Source organism: Capronia epimyces (assembly GCF_000585565.1).
Source record: "Capronia epimyces CBS 606.96 chromosome Unknown aczIQ-supercont1.1, whole genome shotgun sequence".
Classification (NCBI taxonomy): domain Eukaryota; kingdom Fungi; phylum Ascomycota; class Eurotiomycetes; order Chaetothyriales; family Herpotrichiellaceae; genus Capronia; species Capronia epimyces.
In genome coordinates, this window is record NW_006912904.1 from 801,983 (window position 1) to 825,278 (window position 23,296).

Here is a 23,296-nt window from a genome sequence, read left to right on the forward strand (position 1 = left end):
TATTTCTGTTTGATATGTAGGTAGACAGAGGAACAGCAGAATACAGCCTAACGTACGTTGTCCATGCTGAATATCTCGACCCGTCCTCACGAGGAAGACAGATGGATAGCTCTTTCCTCAGACTTCCGCACAGATGTATGCAGGTATCCGCAGGTGCGAAAGCCACCGCACGCCGGTCAGCAAAGGAGGCGACCGGAATGATGGTGGGATGCAATGGACGGCGTGGATAGTCGGCGGATGGGTTTGGAGTCGAGCCTGCCTCCACGAAAGGGCAGGAATCGAAGACTGCAGTGTAAGAGAACAATTAGGTACAGGCTTCCAGAATTTGGGGGCGTGTGCTTTTGCAGCGCAATTCAGAGTGTAATCGAGGTGTCGCGGGCGAAAAGAGGGTTGCAGGCAACGTGTGGAATGACGAATGACGAACGGCAAAATGCCCCCATGCACAGTCCATTTAACATCAACTGCCTCACCGCAGTCGGTCACTCCAGAGATCGATCCATTACTCCTTATTCTTGTCCCCAGTTGCGTTGGGTCAAGCTGGTTACTGGCAGCTGGTGCTCTGTGCTCCGTCTCTCCACTCTTCGGCTCACCATCCATCATGACTCTTCTGCCCCGATGACTGCGCGCTGAATGCTTTCGTTTGCAAGGCCTCTCTACCAGCGTGGCGAGACGACAATCGACGAATATGCTCTTAGCTGGCCTCTCATCAGGATACTGTGACGATACTGTGCCCTCATCTGATATGAAATGCTGCGGGTCGCTCCTCTTTCCCGGCCGCGAGCCTTTTGCGTAGCCAGATGTGTCGTATCTCAGAATCGGCGATGGGCTTCGTCTCGAGGAGGAAGAAATCCTCCCCCATGGCGGCCCGCATCTACTCTGGACGAGTACGGATGTCTTTCTCGATGACATATTCAGAGGGCTAACAGCAACATTGCAGTTGGGTAGATCGCCCAATCCGTCCTATTAGTCTGCGTCAGTTATTTTTCTTTGGTCGCACGTTGACCGAAGGCCGTCTTCTCAGCTCAGCGAACTATGTTCGAATGGAGTTGCCTACGAGGTCTGGCGCTTGGTGCCTTTTGTTCTACAACGGCTGACTTTGGAGCAGGCTGGCCCATCGACTGCGCGAGATGCAGCGGCTTCCCTACGTGGTTGTTACAAACCCTCACCTATCTCTAGTCTACGAACTCTACTACAAGTCTTTCGAGACTTTCCGGCGTGTACCCGTGATTAGGACACTTGAAGAGAACGACGAGTTTTGCAAGCTCATAAGTGACAATCTGAAAGAGCACTTGGCGGTCATACCAAATCTGGTCATGGGCGTTCTCGAGTGTCAGGACCTGGTTTCACCGGATACGATGGACCAGTTTGTGCAGGCGATGCTCCGCGCCCGTATCTCTAGGCGAGTCATTGCCGAACAGCATCTTGCCCTGACAGACACCTTCGACTCGCCATGGCACGTTCCTCAGATCAGTTCTGAAAATGAATTCGTGGGCGAAGTCCTTCTACGGTGTAACGCGAAAGAAATCATTGAAAGATGTGGTCGATTCACTCAGGACATCTGCAAGTCCTCTGCCGGCGTTGACCCGATTGTCCCTGAAATCCGAATCCAAGGCCACGTCAATGCCACCTTCCCTTACGTGCTGAGTCACCTTGAGTATATCGTCGGAGAGCTTCTTCGAAACTCGGTGCAAGCAGTTATGGACAAATACAAAGACACAAAGATCCCCCCACCACCTATTGACGTTCTGATCTGCGAGGCACCTCAGCATGTCGTGATCCGAATTTCTGACCAGGGCGGGGGCATTCCACGCGACATCATGTCCTACTTGTGGTCATTCTGCAAGGGTCCAAGGAGAGCCACGCGGCTGCAGAACTTCAAAGATGTGCCAACACTCGCCGCAACGATGCAGGAGATGAGAGATTCCTCGCTCAGCACCCTTGCATCCAGACCGCCTGGTTTGAGGCTGGGGATGGGCTTACCCATGAGTCGAGTTTATGCAGAATATTGGGCGGGTGGTCTCGAGTTGCATACCCTAGAAGGCTATGGCGTTGACGCATTCCTGCAGATTTCAAAACTGGGAAACCAGAACGAGCAGCTTACGTCACGAGCAAGTATCGACGGAGTCTGAATTATGTGCAAAAAGATCAAGCAGTTTAGTCCATCACCAAGAAAAACACCAAGAGACATGTTGAAAGATCGACAAAACTGCCCGATTAAAATGTGTAGTATTCGATAGAGGATGAAAGATCATCTTAAACTCGACATCCTGCTTATTTGAGAGGCTACCGCTGCCTGCCCATCAGCATAGTCAGCAATAGGACTAGGATAAATATGATAAGCAAGATATATGACAAGGCGATATTTCCCTCAGACAAAATTTGCCTTGGAACCTCATGCACTGCCAGCAATTGTTGGAGAATTTCTCTTGCGGCTGAGCCATCGGCTTACCAGAGTTGATGATTTCCTCACAAGGACGCAGTAATTTCAGAAAAGCAAGAGCAGATCCACCGACTACTGACCAAGAATATGTACCGCGAATCAGGTCACCACCGCATCATGGTAGCCACAGGGCCCTCGTGATGATGGTTTTAGATGCGGAATGTATACCAGTTCAATCTCGACACACCCTTCGGAATCGCCAGCTTCACGGCGACGAAGTCTTCTCGCTGGCGATGATTTGAGTAGTTTGGGGGTCTTGTTATATACGTAGCAAAAGGGAAGAAAATTCAGACGAGGAGAACATATAGGAAGTTCGAACCCAACTCCGGCTAGTGTCAGGTGGGAGAGCAAAAGCGGCGTCTGTTTTGCGGGCGGAGACTAGGGCCCTCAGCCCTACGAGCAAGTCGATTGGCGGGCTGATGCTCTCCAGCTGCAAACAAACTGCAGTGCGAGTGCTTCAATCCTCATTTGCCTTCTCCCTCGTTCATCTACGTTAATTACTTGTTGCAAACCAACTCTCTCCCACCTCAAACCCGCGAACCCGCCCCTTGACGCCCTTGGTTCCTGACGGTACTCGGATAGAATTCCCACTGCTTGATTACCCTCGCTCGTTTGTCTTGTTCCATTATTTTGCATTCCATCCGGTCGTTCTGCTCTGCCGGTTTGGTCCATTGGTACCACGCGGTCTGCGAGACTTGAGTATTCGCTCCTGCACTCGACGTACTCTGGAGTCCAAGTGGCTCGGACGAGCTCTCACGCTTACGTTCCGTTGTTTGTATTGATTTGCTCATGGAAAACGCCAATCTGTGGACACGGCGCTCGAAGTAGGTTCTGGTTCTAAAATGCTCCGCTAATCTGTTTGCAAGTACTGACCGACTCCTGCAGTGCTGGAAAACTTTCGTTGTCTATGAGAGACCAAGACGGCAAAGACGGTGCCAAGCTAGAATCCCCTCGATCACACACTAGCCGACGTTTCGGCGACTCATCCTCACACGGAAAGACGAACCCTTTCAACGCTCTATCCCCATCCGTTGCGAAATCGCCCTCGGCGGGCGCTTCCTCCGCTTTCGGGTTGGGTAGCGGTGCATTTGCATCCTTTGGATCAGCGAAAACACCAAAGACACCAGGGACGGGGTCCGGTTTTGATTTCTCATCGCGCGAGAGGAAAGATAAGGACACAGAGGCAACGGCCGAAAGCCCCGGGACAGAAGAACAGATAGAACACTCCGTGGCTTTGCCATCCTCCTCTAGCCACCAACTTCGGAACACCTGGAACCTGTTCTACAGGCCCCCGGCAAACAAATTCTCCGACTATGAGAAATCGATCCTGAAATTGGCCTCCATTAGCTCGGTAGAAAGCTTTTGGACGATTTATTCGCATCTCAAGCGACCGTCTTTGTTGCCAACGGTCTCCGACTATCACATCTTCAAGGATGGCATTCGTCCTGTATGGGAGGACGATGCCAACAAGAAGGGTGGAAAGTGGATAGTGAGGCTCAAGAAGGGGGTGGCTGACCGATATTGGGAGGATCTTTTACTTGCAATTATAGGCGACCAATTCATGGAAGCCGGAGATGAGGTCTGTGGTGCTGTCCTCAGTGTGCGAAGTGGCGAAGATGTCCTGAGTGTCTGGACAAAGATTGATGGCGGCCGGAACATCAAAATAAGGTATGTGCTATCCAGTGAGCGAGACCTAGACTGGCATTTTACTTATGGCCGACTAGGGAAACCATCAAGCGGATTCTCGCCTTTCCCGCTGATACCAACATCGTGTGGAAGAGCCACGACGACAGCATCGCCCAGCGGTCGGCCCTTGATGAGGCAAGGCACCAGAAGTCTACTGCACCTCCAGGCCATCCTGGAGCGGAGCGACGGCGTCAAACGTTGCATGACGACCCTGAAAAGAGCAAGGGAAAGGTTGTATCATGATAACGGGATGAAAATATCCCGCCCTGTAGGATTATATGCATGTATTTCCTGGATAGGACCTGAAAGTTGCATCAGTAATGTTCAATTGCATGAAATGCTTCTAAAGAAGACCATTGGGGTCTCTAATTGCATGTTCCCTGATAGCGCGCGGTACTGTACTGGTGCTTTTGCTGTGATTGCCTAAACTGCGGGGACGTCGCAGAACACATGCAGTCACTGCGCATCACCGCTCTAATGTAGAGGACCATGTTCACTGCAGCTTACACCGCCTCTCAATGTTCCCCGTTGCTGTTTATGGACATCTCTCACTTGGAAGTTTTCAATGAGGCGGTGGAATGAAACCAACAACAGCATCCAAGCCATCATTTCCTCCGCTTTCAAATCTCTATCTCATCTGGCTGGTTCAGATGACAATACCGCAACCAGCCCTCAGCCTGATGCATCAGCGTCACAGTTACATACTGGGGCGCAGATGCCCCCGACTCCTCGCCGAGCGTACCTGACAAGGAACATACCAAACTACGTCCAGGCGCATGATAGCGTGCCTTTTGATCCTATTGAGGTGAGTTGCCGCACCTGTTGTCTGCCCTGTTTTCCACACAAAACGCGCCTTCATTTCTAACACTCGTAACTGCGCAGATTGACAGTGATGAAGACGACCGAAGCCCCCCAGACGGTCAGAGCACGAGATCTAGTCGGCGAATACAAACTCAACAGTATGATTTAGCGAGGGCAAAAGAGGTGGTGTCGGTTACATTGCTGATTGTTTGACGCCTAGAACATACTCTACGCCTACTCAAATCCGAGTCAAGAGGTCGGAATCGCGAGACGAGGCGAGACTCCTCCCAACCTTGACGTACGTGTCAAATTCAGGCCGTGGGATCAGGGTGCTGAAAGTTCCATTAGCAAGCGCGAGCCGGGCTCTGTCACCATACCAGACCCGATGAAGAGGTCGTTTACAGTATGTTACTATCCACCACTTATTCAGGCTTCTCACATGTATCTAGCTGAAGTCTGGCTACAAGCCAATGAACACACTGGACACTGCACGTCCGGGAACCAGATCGCATCTCGTTTTTGAGAAGACCACAAATGTCCGAAACCCTTCGTATGACAATGGCCAAGTCCATGCAAGCAAGAAACGAAAGCTCGACTACAATCATCCGAATGGGAGCGGCGCCACTGCAGCAATCTCCTCGAGTGATAGCCAAAATCAAGAAGAGTCCGCTGATGAGCTTCGACTTAGCCCGGAGTCGACGGCCAACACGGCAGCAGAGCGAGATCGATATCGTCGCAGTTCCCCACGTGTATATGTGTCTGTGCCTAAATCCAAGGGGTTCGGCAGTGTGGTCGGGGAATCTATTTCTCAGCTCACTGCTTCGTCTCCTGAAGACGAAGGCAACTTCACAAAAGGTTCAGCAAAGCAGAGGAAGGCTCAGAAGGACAGGATGCTCGCGAGCTCTTCTCCAGTGTCATCAAGCATTGTCCCAGCTGAGACTGTTGCTTCACCTTACTTTGGCGCAGCTAGTACCCCTTCTCGACATCTGCGCTATAAAGTCCTCCAACACTCGAGTCCCGATGCACTGCAAGCCGATCAATCACCCCGATTGCACACCAATTTCGGCGAATCTGGAAGGTCGTTGGGAGATACAGATATAAAAATACCGAATGCTCTGATAGTTGGGAATGGTTATACCGCGACAGGAAATTCTCGCATGAAGCGAGCAAACGAAAACATCAAGTCATTGAAACTAGACGATGTTATCTATCGGAGACTGCCGAATGCCAGCATCTATGTCGTTGAAATCCATTGTGACACCAAAGAGATCTCGATCAACACTGAAGAAGAAATGTTGGGGGGTGAACCAGTGGTCGAGTCTCGCCCAATCTCCAAGATTGTCGAGGTCAAGTATGGAAGCGACAACAGCCCATTGGTATCCCTCAGCTTTTCGCGCCAGGGACATCAGGAAGATAAGTTGTATCTCAAGTTTCAATCTCACAAGGCGGTCGATGATTTTGTGAAGATTTTGAAGGGGTGCTCTGCTGTTCTGAAAATGCATTCCAAACCGGCGTGAGTATCAACATGCATGAAACAACAGAAGTCTGACTAATCGTGTCCAGTGAGTGGATGGAGTCGGCATTCGCAAAGGCGAAGACTGACCATGCAAGCCACAATCTTCAGAAAAATCATACCGCTGCGACACCGAAGGAGGAAGGAATCTCTGCCACTGGGGTAAAACCTCGGCTTGCGAACCTAAGCGCAGGAAAGCAGATCCGTCACGTTGATAGACTCGATCCACCCCATCCAATCTCGAGAGTGCGCACCGTCATCTCGGGCGCAGAACGAAATATGCAGGCAGCTACGAACGACTCGGTGTCACGCATTAGAAAACAAGTATCCCCGGAAAACATCTCTCCGGAACAGCCTCAGATGCTCACTCGTTCACGAGACACAAAGCAAACATCAAGTGAGGATGCTCAGAGCGACGGCCACCCCAGACCCAGACCCTCCGAGTATGCCGCACTAGAAGCCCCTTGGAGGAGGGATCTCATTTATCCAGGACCTGGGAAAAAATCTGCAACGGTACCCTTTGAGGACCTGAGACGACTCGACGACGATGAGTTCCTGAACGACAATTTGATATCCTTCTTCATGCAGTATCTCGAAACTTTCATGGAGAAGAACAATCCAGAGCTGTACCGGGAAATGTACTTCTTCAACACGTATTTCTACGAAGCGCTCACCAAGAACGTCAAAGGGAAAAAAGGCATTAACTATGATGCTGTCAGCCGGTGGACCAAGAACATCAACATCTTCAAGCGCAAATTTGTAGTGGTCCCTGTGAACGAGAACTTTCACTGGTACCTCGCCATAATCTGCAACATGTCCTACTTTCTGCCAAAGGCCGAAGACGACGGTGCAGGTGAAGAACAAGCAGATCAGAGTCTCCAAAATCCTGAGGGTTCCCCTGTCAGCGACCGACAAAGCGAAGGATTAGAAAATGTAGCCACCCCAGCTACCGAAGACACCCAGAAATCGCTAGCTGAACTCTCCATCACTGACGACGAGGAAAAAAATGGTGCGAACAAGTCCAAAGGTCAACTTAAGAGGGGACCAGGCCGTCGGAGGGTCATTCGGAGATCGCTACCAAAGTACGATATTGAGAAGCCGGTCATAATCACTCTTGATTCGTTGGGTTCATCACGTTCTGCAACGTGCTCACTCCTACGGCAATACATCGTCGCAGAGGCCAAGAACAAGCAGGATCTGGATATTGATGCCACGGAGTTGAGGGGCATGACCGCCAAACAAATACCCACGCAGAGCAATTTTAGCGACTGCGGCCTTTACCTGTGCATGTACCTGGAGCAATTCGTGGCAGATCCTTTCCATTTTGTCTCGAGGATTCTTCAACGGGAGGAGGAAGCCCAGCGATGGCCACGAACGATTCGCAGTGAAGACCTGAGGTCGAGGCTGCGGGAACTGATCCTTGAATTACACCGGCGGCAGGAAACACATACGTCTACTGTGGAACTTCCCAACGTTGGCAGCATCATGGTTGAGAAGAGGGAGCCGTCGCTAGAGCCGCCAGCGGTTCCAGAGCCTGTGAAGCACCGCACTAAACAAGACATTGCAGAAGCAAAACTGAGGTATGATGGAATTGCTATTGCTCGGCGAAATGCCCATCAAGAAGCACCGCCGCAAGAGGATGACAGTACAAGCCGGTTGAGAACCACCCCCACCTGCAAAAAGCATGCGTATCTTGCGGAGGATTCTTTCTCTCACGCTAGAGACAATGACGATGACCCGATCATGATTTCGAGGGAAGAGGCACCGCGGCGTCAAGTCGGAGATGTGGTCAGGGTTGGGGATCATTTCCGTTATCACAAACCGATACCCGGCACCGAGGTCTTGGTCATACCTTTCCCTGGCCAAGGTGTCGACACAGTCGGAGACCAATGTTTCGCACATTCAACTCCGGCCGAATTAGCTAGGAGTCTACGACAGAAAAATGAGCTCAGAGAGGCAAAGAGAAAGAGGTCCAGAAGCGGTGATGAGGGTGACTCGGGGCGAAGAGAGAGAGCCAGAAGTGTATCCACGGAATTTCTTTCGGGGCTTGAAAGTTACGCTGTCAATCACCATTCTCCTCGGGTAGAGAGGGCAGAAGATGTGGATTCCACGAAGCTTCGAAGCAGTCCGCGAAGCAAGGGCGCGATGCGGGAAGAGGTCATTGACCATGATGATGCACAATACGAATGGCAAAGAGCAGCAAAGCGAAGACGACCTCAGGCCTCTCCATTTGATGGGTCCAGACAAGCGAGATGGGCTCATACTGATGATGGGGGAGAAGTGCCTGAGAATCAGGAGGGCAACAACAGGACAATGGGGGTGAGAGGGCGAGTAAGGGACATGGATGAGAATAATGAGATGCTCCTCCGCTGAAGAGGGCAGGAGGATTCTTTCCCGCCAGCATTGTTTTCTTTAGTCATGATTGATTAATCGTCTCATGAACATACCGCCTCCGGATTCCATGCTGCTACAGCATGGCACTGGATCAACCAGGAAATGGGGTCCTGAGTTTTCCACGACTCCGGATGCCTTATATGAAGTCAAATGAATGCACAAGCTGTTTCCGTTTCCGTTTCTATTTCCATTCCCAATTCCCACTCAAGGGCAAAGGAAATCCAGTCATTATTTTGTTGTATTGACCACCAGGTTGATACCAGATGACCGAGGTAGTTTACGGTATGTTAGATAGATCTAGGTACAATTTTCGTACAGGTTGCTTTTCTTATTCATTTAGTAAACGGGTCCTGTGGCCTAGCCAGAACCAAACTCGTCTGAAGTTCTCCTTACTCCTTAGCAAAGACACGCAATGAGGAAAGGGTCCAGTCCAAGTCGTGACTGTAGCCTGCTCACGCTCACACTCACCCGCAAACACAGATATAGATGTATGTATGGGTGTGGCATATATGTATATAATATGCCATATTATGTATGTAATCGAGGGCAACAAGCAATGGCAACATGTCTTTGGCGCAACAAGCAATGGCAACACGTCTTTGGCGCAACAAGGTCCAAAGGGGCGCCGCGCCAAAAGCAGTGCGGTAACAGTAACATCACTGTGGTGGAAATGGAAATATAGAGTAGATCCAGCCCGCAGGGGTGGGGAATGTACAGTGTATATTGATGAGGCTGGCGCAGGATCGACTGGCTGACCGACCGACCGACTGACTGACTGACTGACTGACTGACTACCTGAGAGCTGGATGGCCGAGCTGGAGCTGGAGCCGGAGCTGGAAGGAGATCGATGGCTCTCGACTGTCAAGTTTATGGGGTCTTCGATGTTGGAGAGAAACGACAGGACAAGTTGAATATTGAACATCGTTTCTCCTGAACGGAGTACAAGGTGACTCGTGCTTGAATTGTTGTGGCTCTGTCGTCAACGATGGATGAATTACCCACCAGCTTGACCCGGGCACAAATCTCATCTTTATTGACCCTGTCAATGCAGGGCCGTCAAGGCCAGGCTCGAGGGTCTTTCGGCTTGTGATCGGAAGACTGTGTCACTTCCTTCTGGTTGTCTGTCATTGTACGATCTGTACAAACCATATGCTCGCATAGCGGTGTGAAGGGACGCGATGCGTCAGTGTGGCCGGGGTATGAATGAGCCTTCGAGATTGATGTAGCTAAGAGACAGTGTGTGTGGGAGACTCTCGCATACACTCAAGTTTTGCCAGTGTGAGCGACACCTGTCTACAGCGGCAGCTGCTCTCTGCTCTGGCAGTTTCTCATTGAAATCCCTGGTGCTTGAGTTTCGAGGATGCAAATGCAGTTGTAGTTTCTGGTACGTGCACGACCTATACTATCTCCGTACGGTCTTCTTCAAGCACCAAACTGCCAGGGTCGGCATCAGGACACCTTTCTGCCGGGGGGTTTATGCATGAACATTTGGAGAGGGAGGCCGTGAGATGTCCTCGAGGCCAAAGCCTTGCTGGGTATCTGGATCTAACTGTCATGCAGCAGAATCCATCTATGAAGATCAAGCAGGCCTGGATGCAGAGAGGCGGTGGTCGATGCCTGCAGCTGCGACTGCATTTGCATCACATCCCAGAAGTGCCAGATGTCCAATTTTCCAGGAAAGCCTTCATGCAGGCCGCTGCTGTGGCTGCAGCGTAGTTTTGCCACCTCTTGTTCTTGTGGCTGTCGGCATAGTCGCACACGCCTTTGATGACGAGGCAAGGGAAGACATCCCACACCCCTGCGCCTTCCATTTCGAAGGCAATCACGTTCTCTCTGTGAGCAATCGAGTCGCGGTCCTCGCCGGACTTCATCACAATGTTCCCGGAAGCCACGAGGCTGAAATGTACCTTGGGGTTGATGGGGGGCTGTTGAGTCTCGCTAGCCGACTGGGCGGCCTCGTCCCTGACAAGCCGGTCTCGTCGGACAAGGTGTGTTTCGTCGCAATTGAGCTGCTCGCAGGAAAGCTCGGGGGATTCTTCACATACCGGGTCAGTAGGTTTCGTGCAGTCGGCGCATGTGGTACATGAGGATGATGGTGACTGGTGTTTATGACGGTAGCGAGAATCAAACAGCTTGTCGTGCTTGGTTCCAGGGTAGGTGGCTATCCCGCCAAGTTCAGTGTTCCAGGAGGCGAGGTATTTGGCGATGTTATCTTCCAAGTTTTTGCGATGTCCACGCCCTTTCAATTTGGCCAAAAGACCCCGGATCTCGGTGTTGGGTCTGCCCAGGTTGTCCAGCACAGAGTCTTTTCGGACAAATTTTCCAGGGTATTGTCGTCCATATGTATACGGAATGATGCCTTTGCTGATTACCACATCTCCAAGGACAATGTCATCTCCCGCCTTTGTGGTCGGTGAGGTGCCACAGATGCCGACGACAAGAGCAAGCTCAATGCCCTTGAAGCTGGCTCGACAATTGGCGGCAACGCTGGCTGCACTTTCTTGGCCCATTCCGGGCATGTGTGCCAGAACAACCTTGTGGCGTCCGATCATGCCGGTCGAGTATGCGTCCGGGTCACGAGGTGCCTTGCCGTACCCATCCTCTGTATCATCCCATCGTTGGTCAAACACTGCATTCACCGCGTCAGCCTCAAGGGTGAGTGCGCATATTATGGCAATCTTGAAGTCCCCTCGATCTCGTGAGCGGCTCGGTGTTGTCGTCTGCAGGTCTGGGGATGACCACGTTGTGGCACGAGAACTTCTGCCGAGCGAGAGTTCTGAATGGACCTCGTCGATGCGATATAGTGGCGATCCTCTACGGGCAGATGAGGAAAAGGGGACCGAAGGATTCTGGGCCCTGGAGGGTAGGCCGGCCTTCATCGGCGACGGGGCGGGCTGGGTTGCGATGCCTAGGAGATCCAGGAGTACATCCCGGTGCGCGGTTTTCAGGCGTTCGATCAGGGGATCCACAATATACCGCAATATCGCGGCCCGGAACTTGAGATCTTGGTCAAAGGAGGGATGTTGAATGGAGTCGACACGATCGTTGAAATCAAGACATGAGTCAATGACTTGTTGAATATATTGGTCATCCAGGTCTTCTTCTCGAAACTGGAAGGTTCGCAGTAGGGTCATATAAACCGGGGAATATTCTTCGTCAGCCTCCTGCTCATCTTCCATGGTCACCGATATGCCTTCATCGAGTTCAAGCTCTAAAAGGAGTACACCAAAGGCGAAAATGGCCGAGTAAGACGAAGCTGCGTCCCAGGACTCGGCCTCACAGTCGAGTTCTGACGCCAGGGAACACAGAATATACGGCGTTTCAAACTCAACTGTGCTGCCCGGCTTTGACTCTGGGAGAAAGAAGATCTTGTCGGCTTCCCATCCTTTTTCTAGCCACCGGCTACCAAGGGCTCTCAGCAACGTTACTGCCAGTGTGGCAGCAACGATCTTCTTTTTCTTCCTCGTGAGTTGAGGTGCTGTAGCAGAATCCGCTGAGCGTCGGGTCCGGCATTCCAGCAGCTTTAGCAGATTGACCCTTGATTCGTCTTTGACAATGGCAACTATCTGTTCCGAGCTCTGCCACATAGTAGACTCTTCGTAGATCAAGCGGAGCATTTTGTGTCGTTTGCTTCGGATGACAGCACAGAAGTTCTCAACCTTGCTCGCGCTACCTGGGTGTGTAATCGTGCGGCCGGGCCTGTAATAGGGGTTAGTAGTCTTCCATGCGTCCTCGGAAACACCCTTACTCCTGGTTGAGGATGACGCTGCAGACGGTGCGTCGCCATGCACGGGGAGGTGAACACGAGGCCAGCAACATCTTGATATTGTTCGGGTCGCTCAGGTGAATCATGGCATCGTGAGGCAGCCGGCAGCTGCTAAGTGCACCCACCAAACTCTCGAAAATGCGATCCAGGCTCTTCCAGGTCTGACCAGCTTCCAGCACGGACTGAATCTCCTTGTCATTCCAAATATTTGATGCGGATGGAGGCTGCTCCTCCCTGAGTGTGCTGGAGACGACTTGGTTCGCGGACTGGTTGAAGTCTTGGAGCTTCTTGACGATATCTCGGAATCCCTCAAGAGTCATGTCCAGCCAGACAAGGTGATTTAATTCCTCAGCGTGATCCAGAGGACTACCGCTAAAGTTTACATGCCTCCTAGCCAACTCAAATTGCAACGCTTTCAGTTTTGGTAAGTTCTATAAAGACAATCAATGAGTAATGTTGATATCTTCTTGGTCACAGCCGGGGCGATTGAAATCAACGTACACAATCCGTGGTGGGGAGAAAATCGATGACCTGGGTACCAATATGCTGCTCGAGTAGTTGGAGGAGGGATCTCAGTGCCGTGACGATGTGCTGAGTTAGGTTGGCCGACAAGGCTAGGACTTCAGCCTTGGGAATGATGTCGGACGCCTGCAGCATCTCGAATTCGAACATGGTCTCAAAGTTCCAGAGCACATCTTCAAGGACGGATCCAGCCGGCGGTGCGGGACTGACTGAAGGGATCTTGGACGCAAAGACTGGCTGGACCGACTTGAGAAGAAGCCAGTCCTCATAGGCGTCATCAACGAGGGCCATGAATAGATTCGGCGGTCAATCTTCTCTTCCGACGGCTACGGAAGCTGCCACAGCATAGTCAAGTCTGTGAGTATTGTATTTGATGATAGCAACGGGACCTGTGCTAGAGAATCCCAATCCTGCCCGTTGTGCGGCTGAGTGGGAGCGAGCATGAGGGGACTGCGACTGCGACTGCGGCTGCGGCTGCGGTTCAGCCTCAGCCTCAACCGTTGATTTAAGCGTGGCGGCATCGGCCCCGACCGATCCACCCCGCGGTGGCTAAAAGTGGCAGGCACCAGTCACCAAGTCACGTAAAGTGGTAGTGGCTTGGCCCAGGCCCGCTGCCGGATGGAGCAGGATTGCCGATATCCATCAGCTGGCAGCTGGCAGTTGCAGTGGCTCAGCCGCATTCACCATTCACCCTGAAGGGGTCGAGGCTGCCCTTGGCCATGTACTCCGTACCAAGTCGATCTGTGTAGCTCCCTTCCATAGGCAGTCGCCGACCTTGGAAGCCGGTGAACCGATCATTTAACTCGAAGAGGAAGCGGAAGGTGCCATCGCTTTGGAAGTCGCAATCAGGCTGGGGACCTGCCAACTATCAGCCATGGAGCAGCAGAATCAGAATCACAGCCAGTCATCGCTGGATATATACGAAGCTTGCTTGAAGTGCTCAGAGCTTTTGACCGAGTACTTACGCAACCCTTCCACCCCTAACAAGGATGAGGCCGAAGACTTACAGAGCCGGTTCAACTTATGGGCGGCCTATACTGGAGCGTTCGCTGCGGCCGACGCCTCTTTGGACGACCGGCTAAAATTCCACGACGAAATCAGGGTGATGGTCTTGAAACTGCTCTCCATGTTACAAAGAAATCTTCGAAGTGGTGCGTAGTTGCCATATGATATGCCTGACTTCGCAAGGTCTGATTTAATCAGCAATCGAAAGAAGGCAAGTCGCCCATACGACCTCGACGTCGGCAACCGTTGATACTCCCTCCCCCGTGTCGCCAGATTCGGAGTCAATACCTGCAACACAGTCCTATCATGGCTTGCAGGCTGTTTCTGCCGCGCTGGATCGTCTTCACAGGCTTGCTACCGCTATCCGGCGATCCTCGGTGACCAGGTCCGAGAAACTTTCCACAAGCACTATGCCATCAGAAGAAGATGCCTACTTCGAAACTTGCATCTTCAACTTTATTCAAGGTCGATTCCCTGCTGCTAGGCTGGGCTTGATCAAGCAGTTGACTGCCGCCCTTTGCTTTCACCGCAAGCGGCTAGCTTATCAATCCAGGCACAACAAGAAATTGGCCTATAAACGGCAACAGGAGCCTATCACCGAACAAGACCAAACAATACAATCATTACCACGTCAGGGTAGCGACCCCCAGCTGCCGGTTCTCCGGGGAGTGATCCGGGCAGCTGCGAGCAGGGTCGCATCTAGTGGAGTATTCTCAAGGACCAACGCTTCAATTCCCAGCATTGTACGATTGAATCGAACCCTAGCCGAGCCTCGCAGACCAACGCCATCTATTGCAAGCACTGGGACGGCCACCGTCTCTGGTGAAACATACTTCTATCCAGAACCACCTTCTCCGAGAGACCGCAGATATTTGCCATGTCCATACTGTGCAGAGACTCTAGATGTCTCGAAACTGGATATGGCGAGAAGGACTAACGTCGAATTCTGGAGGTAAACCTCATTTGTGTAATGCGCTGCACTTTACTGACTGTCTAACAGAAACCATCTGAACGAGGATCTTCACCCGTACTTTTGTATCGCGGATGAATGCCGGAATCCTTTGCGATTCTTCGTCGATTATGAGGCTTGGTTGGGCCATATTACGAATACGCATCCCCCGGAATGGCCCAGATCCATCCATGGGACAGTATGGGTTTGCAATATGTGTTCTGAGCCGCCTCCGCTGTTCAATGGAGCGGCGGAATTCGAGCTCCACATGAGCTCAACGCACGGTGATCTGACAAAATCACAGAAGTTCGTACGGACGAAACGGAGCAGAACTAGGGCCCTTCGGGACCAGTGGGTTTGCCCGTTATGCGACTGCATACCGTCGAAACTCTCCAAGATCAGCCCAAATGAGCAAGACACTGAGGCTCGTGCTGTGTTCGAAAAACACATCGGATCCCATTTAAAAGCACTGTCGCTCTTGTCTTTTCGATTTCACTCATCTGAACAAGATGACGGCGACCTTTCAGGGGTTTCGACCACCGAAAATGTTTCCACTGAGGCGATCCTCCCCGAGGCCGATGAGCCAGAGTCCTGGAAAGATTCTCACATTCCATCAAGCGGCGGTACTCTTTATCGGGACACGAGTCCTGTGCAGTGGATGACAAAAGATGAAGAAGATCTTGAACCCCCCCAGTTGCCAGGATCTGGGTCGTGGGACTTCATGCCAAACTTTGAATACCTCCCGACCCCAGACATACCGCTTCCAGGCACCAGGCTAGATGACTCGGGTTTCCTCGAGGAGTACCAAGCCATTTGGCAACTTCGCTCCACAGACCCTGGCCACGAGAGACTTCCTCAATCGATGGATCCGCCTGGACCAAGCCAAAGCACAGAAGCGATCATTGCAGTAATGGGGAGGCGTGGAGCAGGGAAAACCTCCTTGGTTCAAAGCATCAACGGAAGAGACGATCTTCATCTCATTGACACAACAGATTCAATTGGTGGGCATTCAATTGGTGGGCGTATAACGGCTTACAGGCCCGACATTGACACCCATGCAAACTCCCGATATACTAGGTTGACCCTGCTGGAATTTCCAGGATTCACCAGGTTTGGGCTGAAAGAGCAAGTTGAGCACATCTTGGCGCACCTCGACGCCAATTTTAGAGGCAGAAAGTTACATGGTATCATCTACGCGTTTGATATCACTAGGCCCCAGTTCGACGAGCTAGACCCTGTCTTGACCGCCATTATGGAGCGTCTCTGTGAACTTGTTTTTTGTCCCAACCTTGTGTTGGCCACGACTCACTGAGACAAGCTGGACGACCTGCCAGAGGGAGTTAAAAGACAGCAGGAGTTGACATCTCGGGCACAGTATTGGCGGGATTTCATAGCCCATGGTTCGAGGGTTATCAGAACCGGTATAGGAGATGAGTGGAGGGCTAGTGCTCGCACTATTTTGGATGACATGATCACACAAACCCCTCGCATGTTAAAGGCTCAGGAAGAGATGGACAGTGGCATCGGAGCCGACCAGACCTCCGTGGTGCGGCTTGCGGCTACGTGGAGGTTCTATATCGCTGTGGAAGTGAAATCGCGCCATGTCGCATTTGAGTCAGGCCCGGACTCTGACGAATACGCCCGAGAGTTAGAGAGACTCGAGGCCCTTGACACCGTCGTCTTTGATGCTCATACTCGAGGCGATTGGCGATCAATCAAGCCCATGGCAAACATTAGGGGCGCTTTCAAACAAGAGCTCGAAAGACGCCAGTCTGAAAGGTCTAGAAATGAGACCATTACAGAGAACCCCCCTTACCCAGCACCAGCCTCAACGCGCTATCCGAATGTTTGTCGAAGAGGATGGGTCGGAAAACCCACCCTGACCTGCGACGGCCGATTATTTTCAAGATGTGGCAAAACGATCCACGTGGGGTGGGAACGATTCTATCGTGAGTCATACGCCATGTCTGAAATATTTGAGTTGATGTAGAGAGACTGACTTCTCCACCCTTTCCCTTTTGCCCTCAACAGATTGCTGTCTCTGCAACGACGATAACTACAATCACTGCAAGGCTTGCGGTCGTATCTGTAAGGGAGTATCACATCCACTAATGTCACGTATCGATCTGCCCGGAGGGGTTTGTTCGGACAGTGAGCTTGAATGAGGGCACTCACACATGCTTTGAAACGGCCATGTTGGATAAACTGGGGAGAGATGGAGGGTAACCATAGCGAGCTACTTTGGACAAACTGGGAGAGATGGAGGGTAATGATAGCCAGCTACTTTGTATGACAAGGCGATCAATAGTGAGGAGGTCTGATCTTGCCAGGACATAATATGTCCCATCATCACCCATGTCGGCTACCTACCTACCTATGTGTCAGCTTGTCAAACTTAGGCACTATGTAACTTATATAGGCATTCCCAGCCTCAGCCTTGTCCTTTCACCAGAAGGCTGGTATACATACCTAAGGCACACCTAAATGTATAGTCTGCCCCCCCAATACCCCATATCCCTTTGATAGCGAACATGGAGCATTTCAACCTTTGACAGGTTAGGTACTAACACCTAACGCTACTGTAAGTGAGGTAAGTACCCGTACCTATTGTACCTACCTGTTATGTTGTACCTTATGTTATGACAATCAGTACAGTACGGTCATGGCAGCGAGCAAGGTACCTGTAGCATCGTGGTGGACAGGTCAGTAATTACAAGTACTGTACTTCGTTGATCAAGCTCATCACGTTCATCACATTAGATTTACCTAGCAAGCTTATCACAATCATCACATTAGATTTAGATGTGGCAAGCTCATCACTTTCATCACATTAGATTAGATTTAGATTTAGCAAGCTCGAGCTTGAGCTTGAGCTGAGCTGAGCTTCTTTAGTTGACAGTACGCCCCTTCAACGACTTACTGATTGCCATGATTGTATTGATAGTTGTGATTCCGATATATATCCTCACTTAATTGTGGGAAAGAGTCCCAGTCCAGACTCCTCCCCTACCGCTACCCCACCCGGTAATGTACATTTGAATATTAATACAGTAAATTGAGGTCAGTCCACAGTGTCTTTACCATAGTAGCAAATCCAGTGTGGTATCTTTACCATAGTAGTTTGCAAATCCTCTGTAGTGTCACGGTTCACCCAAACCGTTACACCACGACAGCCGCAAAAAGGACAAAGTGACTAATTCACTCGTGAGTTCTGAATTAGCCACTTGGTGTATATACCCGTCACAAATCCACTATAGTATCTTTACCAGAGTAGCAAATCCAGTGTGATAGTAGCAAATCCACTGTGGTAGTAGCAAATCCACTGTGGTAGTAGCAATTCCACTGTGGTAGTAGCAATTCCACTGTGGTAGTAGCAATTCCACTGTGGTAGTAGCAATTCCACTGTGGTAGTAGCAATTCCACTGTGGTAGTAGCAATTCCACTGTGGTAGTAGCAATTCCACTGTGGTAGTAGCAATTCCACTATAGTATCTTTACCATAGCAAACCAGCTCAAGTAAGGTCAATGACCTCGACAGCACCGTTCTCCGTCATGGTGAACTCGGATTCGGATTCGCCCCTCTTGGACGAGCCAGTCCTTGACTTTTTGGCACGGGCGTCGCCGCCGGCATCTGCTGGTCTCTTCGAACCAGACCTTTCTCCACCACTCGGTACATTGGAAGTCGAAGTCGAGGGAACAAGCGGCCGGCGAGGTGACGACAACGACAACCCGTCTTGCCGCGGCTCTTCATCACCACCAACAGGGGCATCGAGGTCTTGCCGTCGCTCTTCATCCCCCCCAACAGTGGCATCGAGACGAGCAAGGGCCGCTTCATGCTCCTGAGCAACACGGTCATAGTCAGCAGCTAGAATGGCGTCGGCCATGGTGCCGAGATAGTCTCTCAACGGTCTATTGGGATTTCGGACGGCGTTCTGCAGCCATGCCAGCCACGATCGTGCTTCGTCCCGGTCTTTCCGCCACACGGCCTGCCGCTCGAGCTGCTTATTCTTCTTGGTTATCTGCCACACGTGCGGATTGGAGTTATGCGTCGTCTCAATCGTGTATGGCGTGTTTGGGGACCGGTTGAATTGCTGGTGCAAATGCTGCCGGCGGGGTTTGGCGCACGGAAATCGGCCCACACTCTCGGTCGGGCTGGCCAGAAAAGCATCGACGCCGAGACAGTCGCGACAGCCGCAGCCACGCCGAGGTTGGCTCCACTTGACTTGACCCCTGGGTTCCTTGCCGACACATGTCTTGAGGTCATTCAGCAGCAAGTGCGTCACGAACTCCATACTCTGCTGACTGAGCTCGCCGGTCTCGGTGTCGATTTCGCCGCCATGCTTGTTGTTGTAGCAAGACACCTTTTGGGCCAGGATTTCCTCGACGAAAGGAAGCAGTGCGTGAACATACGTCTCCTTGTCCGCAGTCCGCACCGCTTTCGAGAGTCGGTCTTTGATCTCGCTCTCGGACACCGCACCCGCAGAAACGGTGTGATTGATCAGCTGCCTTAGATCGCCACCGTTGACAAAACGACTGGAACGGTCTTCTTGGTTTTCTGTTACGCTCCAGTGTGAAATTGACTTTACACTGCGATATGTCGACGGTGGGGCTTTCGGCCAGGGCGGAGCTTTAAGTCGAAAGTCACTCCAGATGTTGGACAATAATGGCTTCGTGAGATGCTGTTTGGTCTCGAGGGATAACTTTGCTGGCTGAGGTTGAGGAGGCGCTCCGTCTCCGTCTCGAGAACGACGTTTCTGAACTGCCGTCGTTGTCGGCTCATCGATGGGTGCCAATAACCAGTTTACAAAACCAAGCTTGCAAGAAGTGGATGACTGTTCTATGAGAGGAATCACCCTGTTTACGGCTTCGACATTAGCAGGTGAGTCCATATTTGAATACTCATCAAATCATGGGGTGTTGGACGTCCAGACTTACTGGTCTTTGATACTATTGACATCCCAGAACTCGAGAAAGCGTGCCAGGGTCTCGCCCTCGACTTTAGTCAGACCTTTTGAGTGTACAGCTCCCTGAAGGACCGTCATAGAAATATCACCGAGCCATTTCAAGACTGTTGTGAATTCTTCCTCACTGGAATTGTCAGAAGCTGGTGATTGCTCTAATGCCTCTTGAATGGTCTGGATTGCTTTGTGCTTGTCCATTAAAGACCTGGCTGCCTTCACGGCTCTGGCAATCCTAGATTTGATGTCAGTTTCACATCACACCCCATTCGGAGCTGTGCATTCGAACAGCACGAGAGCCATAAGCAGACGAGACGTGTGTACCTTTCTTGGGCTGATTGTCGAGCGGCAACACCTTGTCCTAAAATGATACCGAACAGACGAAAGGTTTCGAGGGTTATGCCCTCAAAGGTCTGGTCCACGATTTTGTCAAACAACGACCATTCATGGCCTTAACTGCGGCCTCGGTGATTTGCTGTAGGACTTTGGCCCATATCTTGTCCCATTTACCCAATTCGTGTACCCATCTGCCCAATCCTTGTACCCATCTACCCAGAGACGGGCTCTGCGTCGGGACAGCATGATGGCTTCACTCAACTCCACCAGCTCTTTTCTGGCGCTATCCGAGGCATTGTGCTGTGCCTCGTGTCGCAGCTGTTGGATCTGGACAAGACTTTCCGCGGTCTCTGGTCGCACGCATAAAGAAACGCGGCCCTGCTACACGGAGGGACGATGACTATGGCCTGCAGGACGTGGTGAGAAACATAGCGCACGTGAGGAGGGCCAAAAACATAAAACATACCGTATCCCGATAGAAGCAAGTTGCAGTTACGCCTTCATTCCCGGTATAGCCGCTATGGTCTTCATCATCTGCTTCATCAAGACGGACATCGTCATCCGCCAATAGATGATCTTCGGGTATGACCATTCCCTTGTCCGACTTGGGATCGTCGACTCGGACACCATCCATGGTGACTACGTGCTTCAAGGCCGCGGTCCGATCAATCTCCTCTTCTGCTTCTTCATCCTCAATGACAGTCCGCTCCAGTGTGGCTAGATACAGTGAGAAGCCGAGCTCGGCAGCGGCGGCTTTCAAGTATCGGGTCTGCTCCAGGTCAGCCCCTTTGAGAAGGTCGGGCCGAAGACTAGCTTGAGTGTATTGATGTTCAAATCGATGGACCAGGTACTCAGGCCACTGTGGTGCGTTGGGCTCGACAAACCATTGCCTCAGCACTGCAACAAGGCGATCTTGATGACTGGTCAAGGACAGGGGCATGAGCATTGTTGTCGGGTTTCTTTTGACCAGGTTGTAGACCAAAACTAGCCGGTAGCCTTGAGTCACCGGTTTGACTTCATGGAGCACGTCGGAATACCATGCCGCATACGACATATCAAAGTCGGAGGTGGGAGCGGTTTTCAACTCGACTTTTTCGTGGTTGTGGCTGAGCACGAGCTCACCACCTTGGTGAGAGGAAGGGAGACAGACCACCAAGGTGCCAAACATTCCTGGACTTTTCTCGCTGTCCTTGTGTGGCTTGAAGAAGGCGCCTTCCTCATACAAGAGCAACTTGTACAGTTCGGCCGAAACAGACTCGGCCCCGCAGTGGAGGTGCAGTCCTGTGTCTACTTTTTGCAGAATCTGGTCCATCATGGCTTTCCATTTCGGGTTGCGGAGGGAAAACTGTGTCGGGTCGAGCTGCCAGGATTTCCGCACCGACGTGTCAACCACCGTCTCGGCCCCTTTGCCGAAGGGACTTTGTCTGGCTCGGGGATATGATGACGTCCGCATCGCCCTTGGACAACGGCAGGCCGATAATGCCATGATCGTTGAGGGACAAGCCTGGGTTGGGGGGTTGGGGAAGGGCGCCGCAGCAAGCGAGCGAGGTTGGACTCAGAACACCAGACAGCACGTCCAACAATACTTCTTTGATGTTTTCGCTTGACACTTGACCTTGCTCAGTTGCCATTAGTAGGTAGTGCTTTTGTCGGTATCGTGGAGTTGAAGCGGGTAAAGGGCTCCGTGCCCATGGAAGGGAACGAATAGATGTCCCTGTGATGCTGATAGACTCTGGCAGTTGTGCGTCTCACATGTGGAGAGTACAGAGTATAAGCGGTATATACCTGTTGCCTGTCACCTGTCGCCTGTCGTGCCAGTGACCTGGGCAATAGGTGTTCCTGAGTACGGAGTACAGAGTAAACTGTACGACTCTCTGGAGACCTTGGCGCGTCATGGCGCGACGCGACGGCGCGGGGCCAAGACTACGGAGCTCCGTGTACGCGCTGTGGGGGGTTTGGGGGCACAGTGAGGCTGGCCAATAGCCATTACTCTGTTTTGGGGGTGAAGCATGCTCCTCTGTAGAGAACAAGGACCTGGTTAATTATGTACCTTGGCTGGCCATTTGGTCAGCTTCTGCCTGGTCATACAGCATCCAAGACAACAGACGATACGCAATACACAATACACAATACACGATACTTGAAAAAGGTATCTATCATCTTCATATAGGATGCAAGGATACAACAGGTGCTGCCACCTCCTTTGCTACCTCTTCATCTTGCGTAGAAAATCTCTTGTTTGGCATGCACATGAGGCAGCCCGGCGAAGAACAACGGGATGAGTCGAAGATGTTTTCTTATTCTTATTCTTCTTTCAAACATTTGGACATTTCGCGCTGTGATTGGGCCCCATGAAGTGAAGCAGTGCATCGAGTCAACGTCAATTTCCACTGCCGGCAGCCAGCTGGAGCTTGCAAGGTAATGGATGAACGGCCCTTGGTACGCTGACAATCCACGGTATGGCTCTGATCACTCGCAGCGATCAACCTGCAGCCTGCGGCATCAATCGACTACGAGACTAGGGATCATCTCTGATATCAGTCTCCTTTACCACCTACACTGGCTTCCCACCCAAGTTGGGCAGAACTGAGGTCACTCGACGTAATATGACCTTGATCAGGGGCCATGACGACGGTGTGGTCCCAGGTAAGACTCTTAAGAGACAACCCCCCGCACAGCATGTTCAAGGATGTCAGTCTGGCGTGTAGGTGGCGTGGCATGGCATGCAAAACGCAGAACTCTATGCGTACTCCCCACAGCATAGCCAGACCACGGCAGGAGTGCCTCAGTCGTCAGTCGTCAGTTATTACGAAGCTATGACGAAACCATCCCCGGATGATCTGCAGAGGGGACGGACGATAGTATGGATAACACATATGAGACGCCTAATTTGGCCCGTCAGGAGAGTCAGTTTGGCTTTCGCCTGT

At 51.6% G+C, this 23,296-nt stretch overlaps 9 protein-coding genes across 9 annotated transcripts; 5 read left to right on the forward strand and 4 right to left on the reverse strand.

The window, feature by feature from the left end:
* Window positions 1–747: 747 nt before the first annotated feature.
* Window positions 748–2,129, forward strand: A1O3_00308 (serine/threonine protein kinase; the record flags this gene model as incomplete). Its single annotated transcript, XM_007730458.1, has 3 exons — window positions 748–884; window positions 938–1,057; window positions 1,103–2,129. 3 exons carry the CDS (start codon window positions 748–750, stop codon window positions 2,127–2,129), a joined length of 1,284 nt encoding a protein of 427 aa, XP_007728648.1.
* A 1,100-nt stretch (window positions 2,130–3,229) lies between these two features.
* A1O3_00309 (translation initiation factor 4E) lies at window positions 3,230–4,369 on the forward strand (the record flags this gene model as incomplete). The annotated part of the gene is made up of 3 exons (XM_007730459.1): window positions 3,230–3,264; window positions 3,326–4,108; window positions 4,165–4,369. The coding sequence occupies 3 exons, from the start codon at window positions 3,230–3,232 to the stop codon at window positions 4,367–4,369; spliced, it is 1,023 nt and encodes a 340-aa protein (XP_007728649.1).
* A 472-nt stretch (window positions 4,370–4,841) lies between these two features.
* On the forward strand, window positions 4,842–8,813 carry A1O3_00310 (uncharacterized protein; the record flags this gene model as incomplete). Its single annotated transcript, XM_007730460.1, has 6 exons — window positions 4,842–4,931; window positions 5,009–5,085; window positions 5,148–5,225; window positions 5,276–5,330; window positions 5,377–6,440; window positions 6,491–8,813. The coding sequence occupies 6 exons, from the start codon at window positions 4,842–4,844 to the stop codon at window positions 8,811–8,813; spliced, it is 3,687 nt and encodes a 1,228-aa protein (XP_007728650.1).
* A 1,661-nt stretch (window positions 8,814–10,474) lies between these two features.
* On the reverse strand, window positions 10,475–12,451 carry A1O3_00311 (uncharacterized protein; the record flags this gene model as incomplete). The annotated part of the gene is made up of 1 exon (XM_007730461.1): window positions 10,475–12,451. The coding sequence occupies one exon, from the start codon at window positions 12,449–12,451 to the stop codon at window positions 10,475–10,477; it is 1,977 nt and encodes a 658-aa protein (XP_007728651.1).
* Window positions 12,452–12,578: 127 nt separating this feature from the next.
* A1O3_00312 (uncharacterized protein) lies at window positions 12,579–13,413 on the reverse strand (the record flags this gene model as incomplete). The annotated part of the gene is made up of 2 exons (XM_007730462.1): window positions 12,579–13,031; window positions 13,102–13,413. The coding sequence occupies 2 exons, from the start codon at window positions 13,411–13,413 to the stop codon at window positions 12,579–12,581; spliced, it is 765 nt and encodes a 254-aa protein (XP_007728652.1).
* Window positions 13,414–13,996: 583 nt separating this feature from the next.
* Window positions 13,997–16,388, forward strand: A1O3_00313 (uncharacterized protein; the record flags this gene model as incomplete). Its single annotated transcript, XM_007730463.1, has 3 exons — window positions 13,997–14,273; window positions 14,326–15,079; window positions 15,128–16,388. 3 exons carry the CDS (start codon window positions 13,997–13,999, stop codon window positions 16,386–16,388), a joined length of 2,292 nt encoding a protein of 763 aa, XP_007728653.1.
* Window positions 16,389–16,544: 156 nt separating this feature from the next.
* Window positions 16,545–17,066, forward strand: A1O3_00314 (uncharacterized protein; the record flags this gene model as incomplete). Its single annotated transcript, XM_007730464.1, has 1 exon — window positions 16,545–17,066. The coding sequence occupies one exon, from the start codon at window positions 16,545–16,547 to the stop codon at window positions 17,064–17,066; it is 522 nt and encodes a 173-aa protein (XP_007728654.1).
* A 1,521-nt stretch (window positions 17,067–18,587) lies between these two features.
* On the reverse strand, window positions 18,588–20,234 carry A1O3_00315 (uncharacterized protein; the record flags this gene model as incomplete). Its single annotated transcript, XM_007730465.1, has 2 exons — window positions 18,588–19,929; window positions 20,011–20,234. The coding sequence occupies 2 exons, from the start codon at window positions 20,232–20,234 to the stop codon at window positions 18,588–18,590; spliced, it is 1,566 nt and encodes a 521-aa protein (XP_007728655.1).
* A 535-nt stretch (window positions 20,235–20,769) lies between these two features.
* Window positions 20,770–21,855, reverse strand: A1O3_00316 (uncharacterized protein; the record flags this gene model as incomplete). The annotated part of the gene is made up of 1 exon (XM_007730466.1): window positions 20,770–21,855. One exon carries the CDS (start codon window positions 21,853–21,855, stop codon window positions 20,770–20,772), a length of 1,086 nt encoding a protein of 361 aa, XP_007728656.1.
* Between the last annotated feature and the right edge of the window lie 1,441 nt (window positions 21,856–23,296).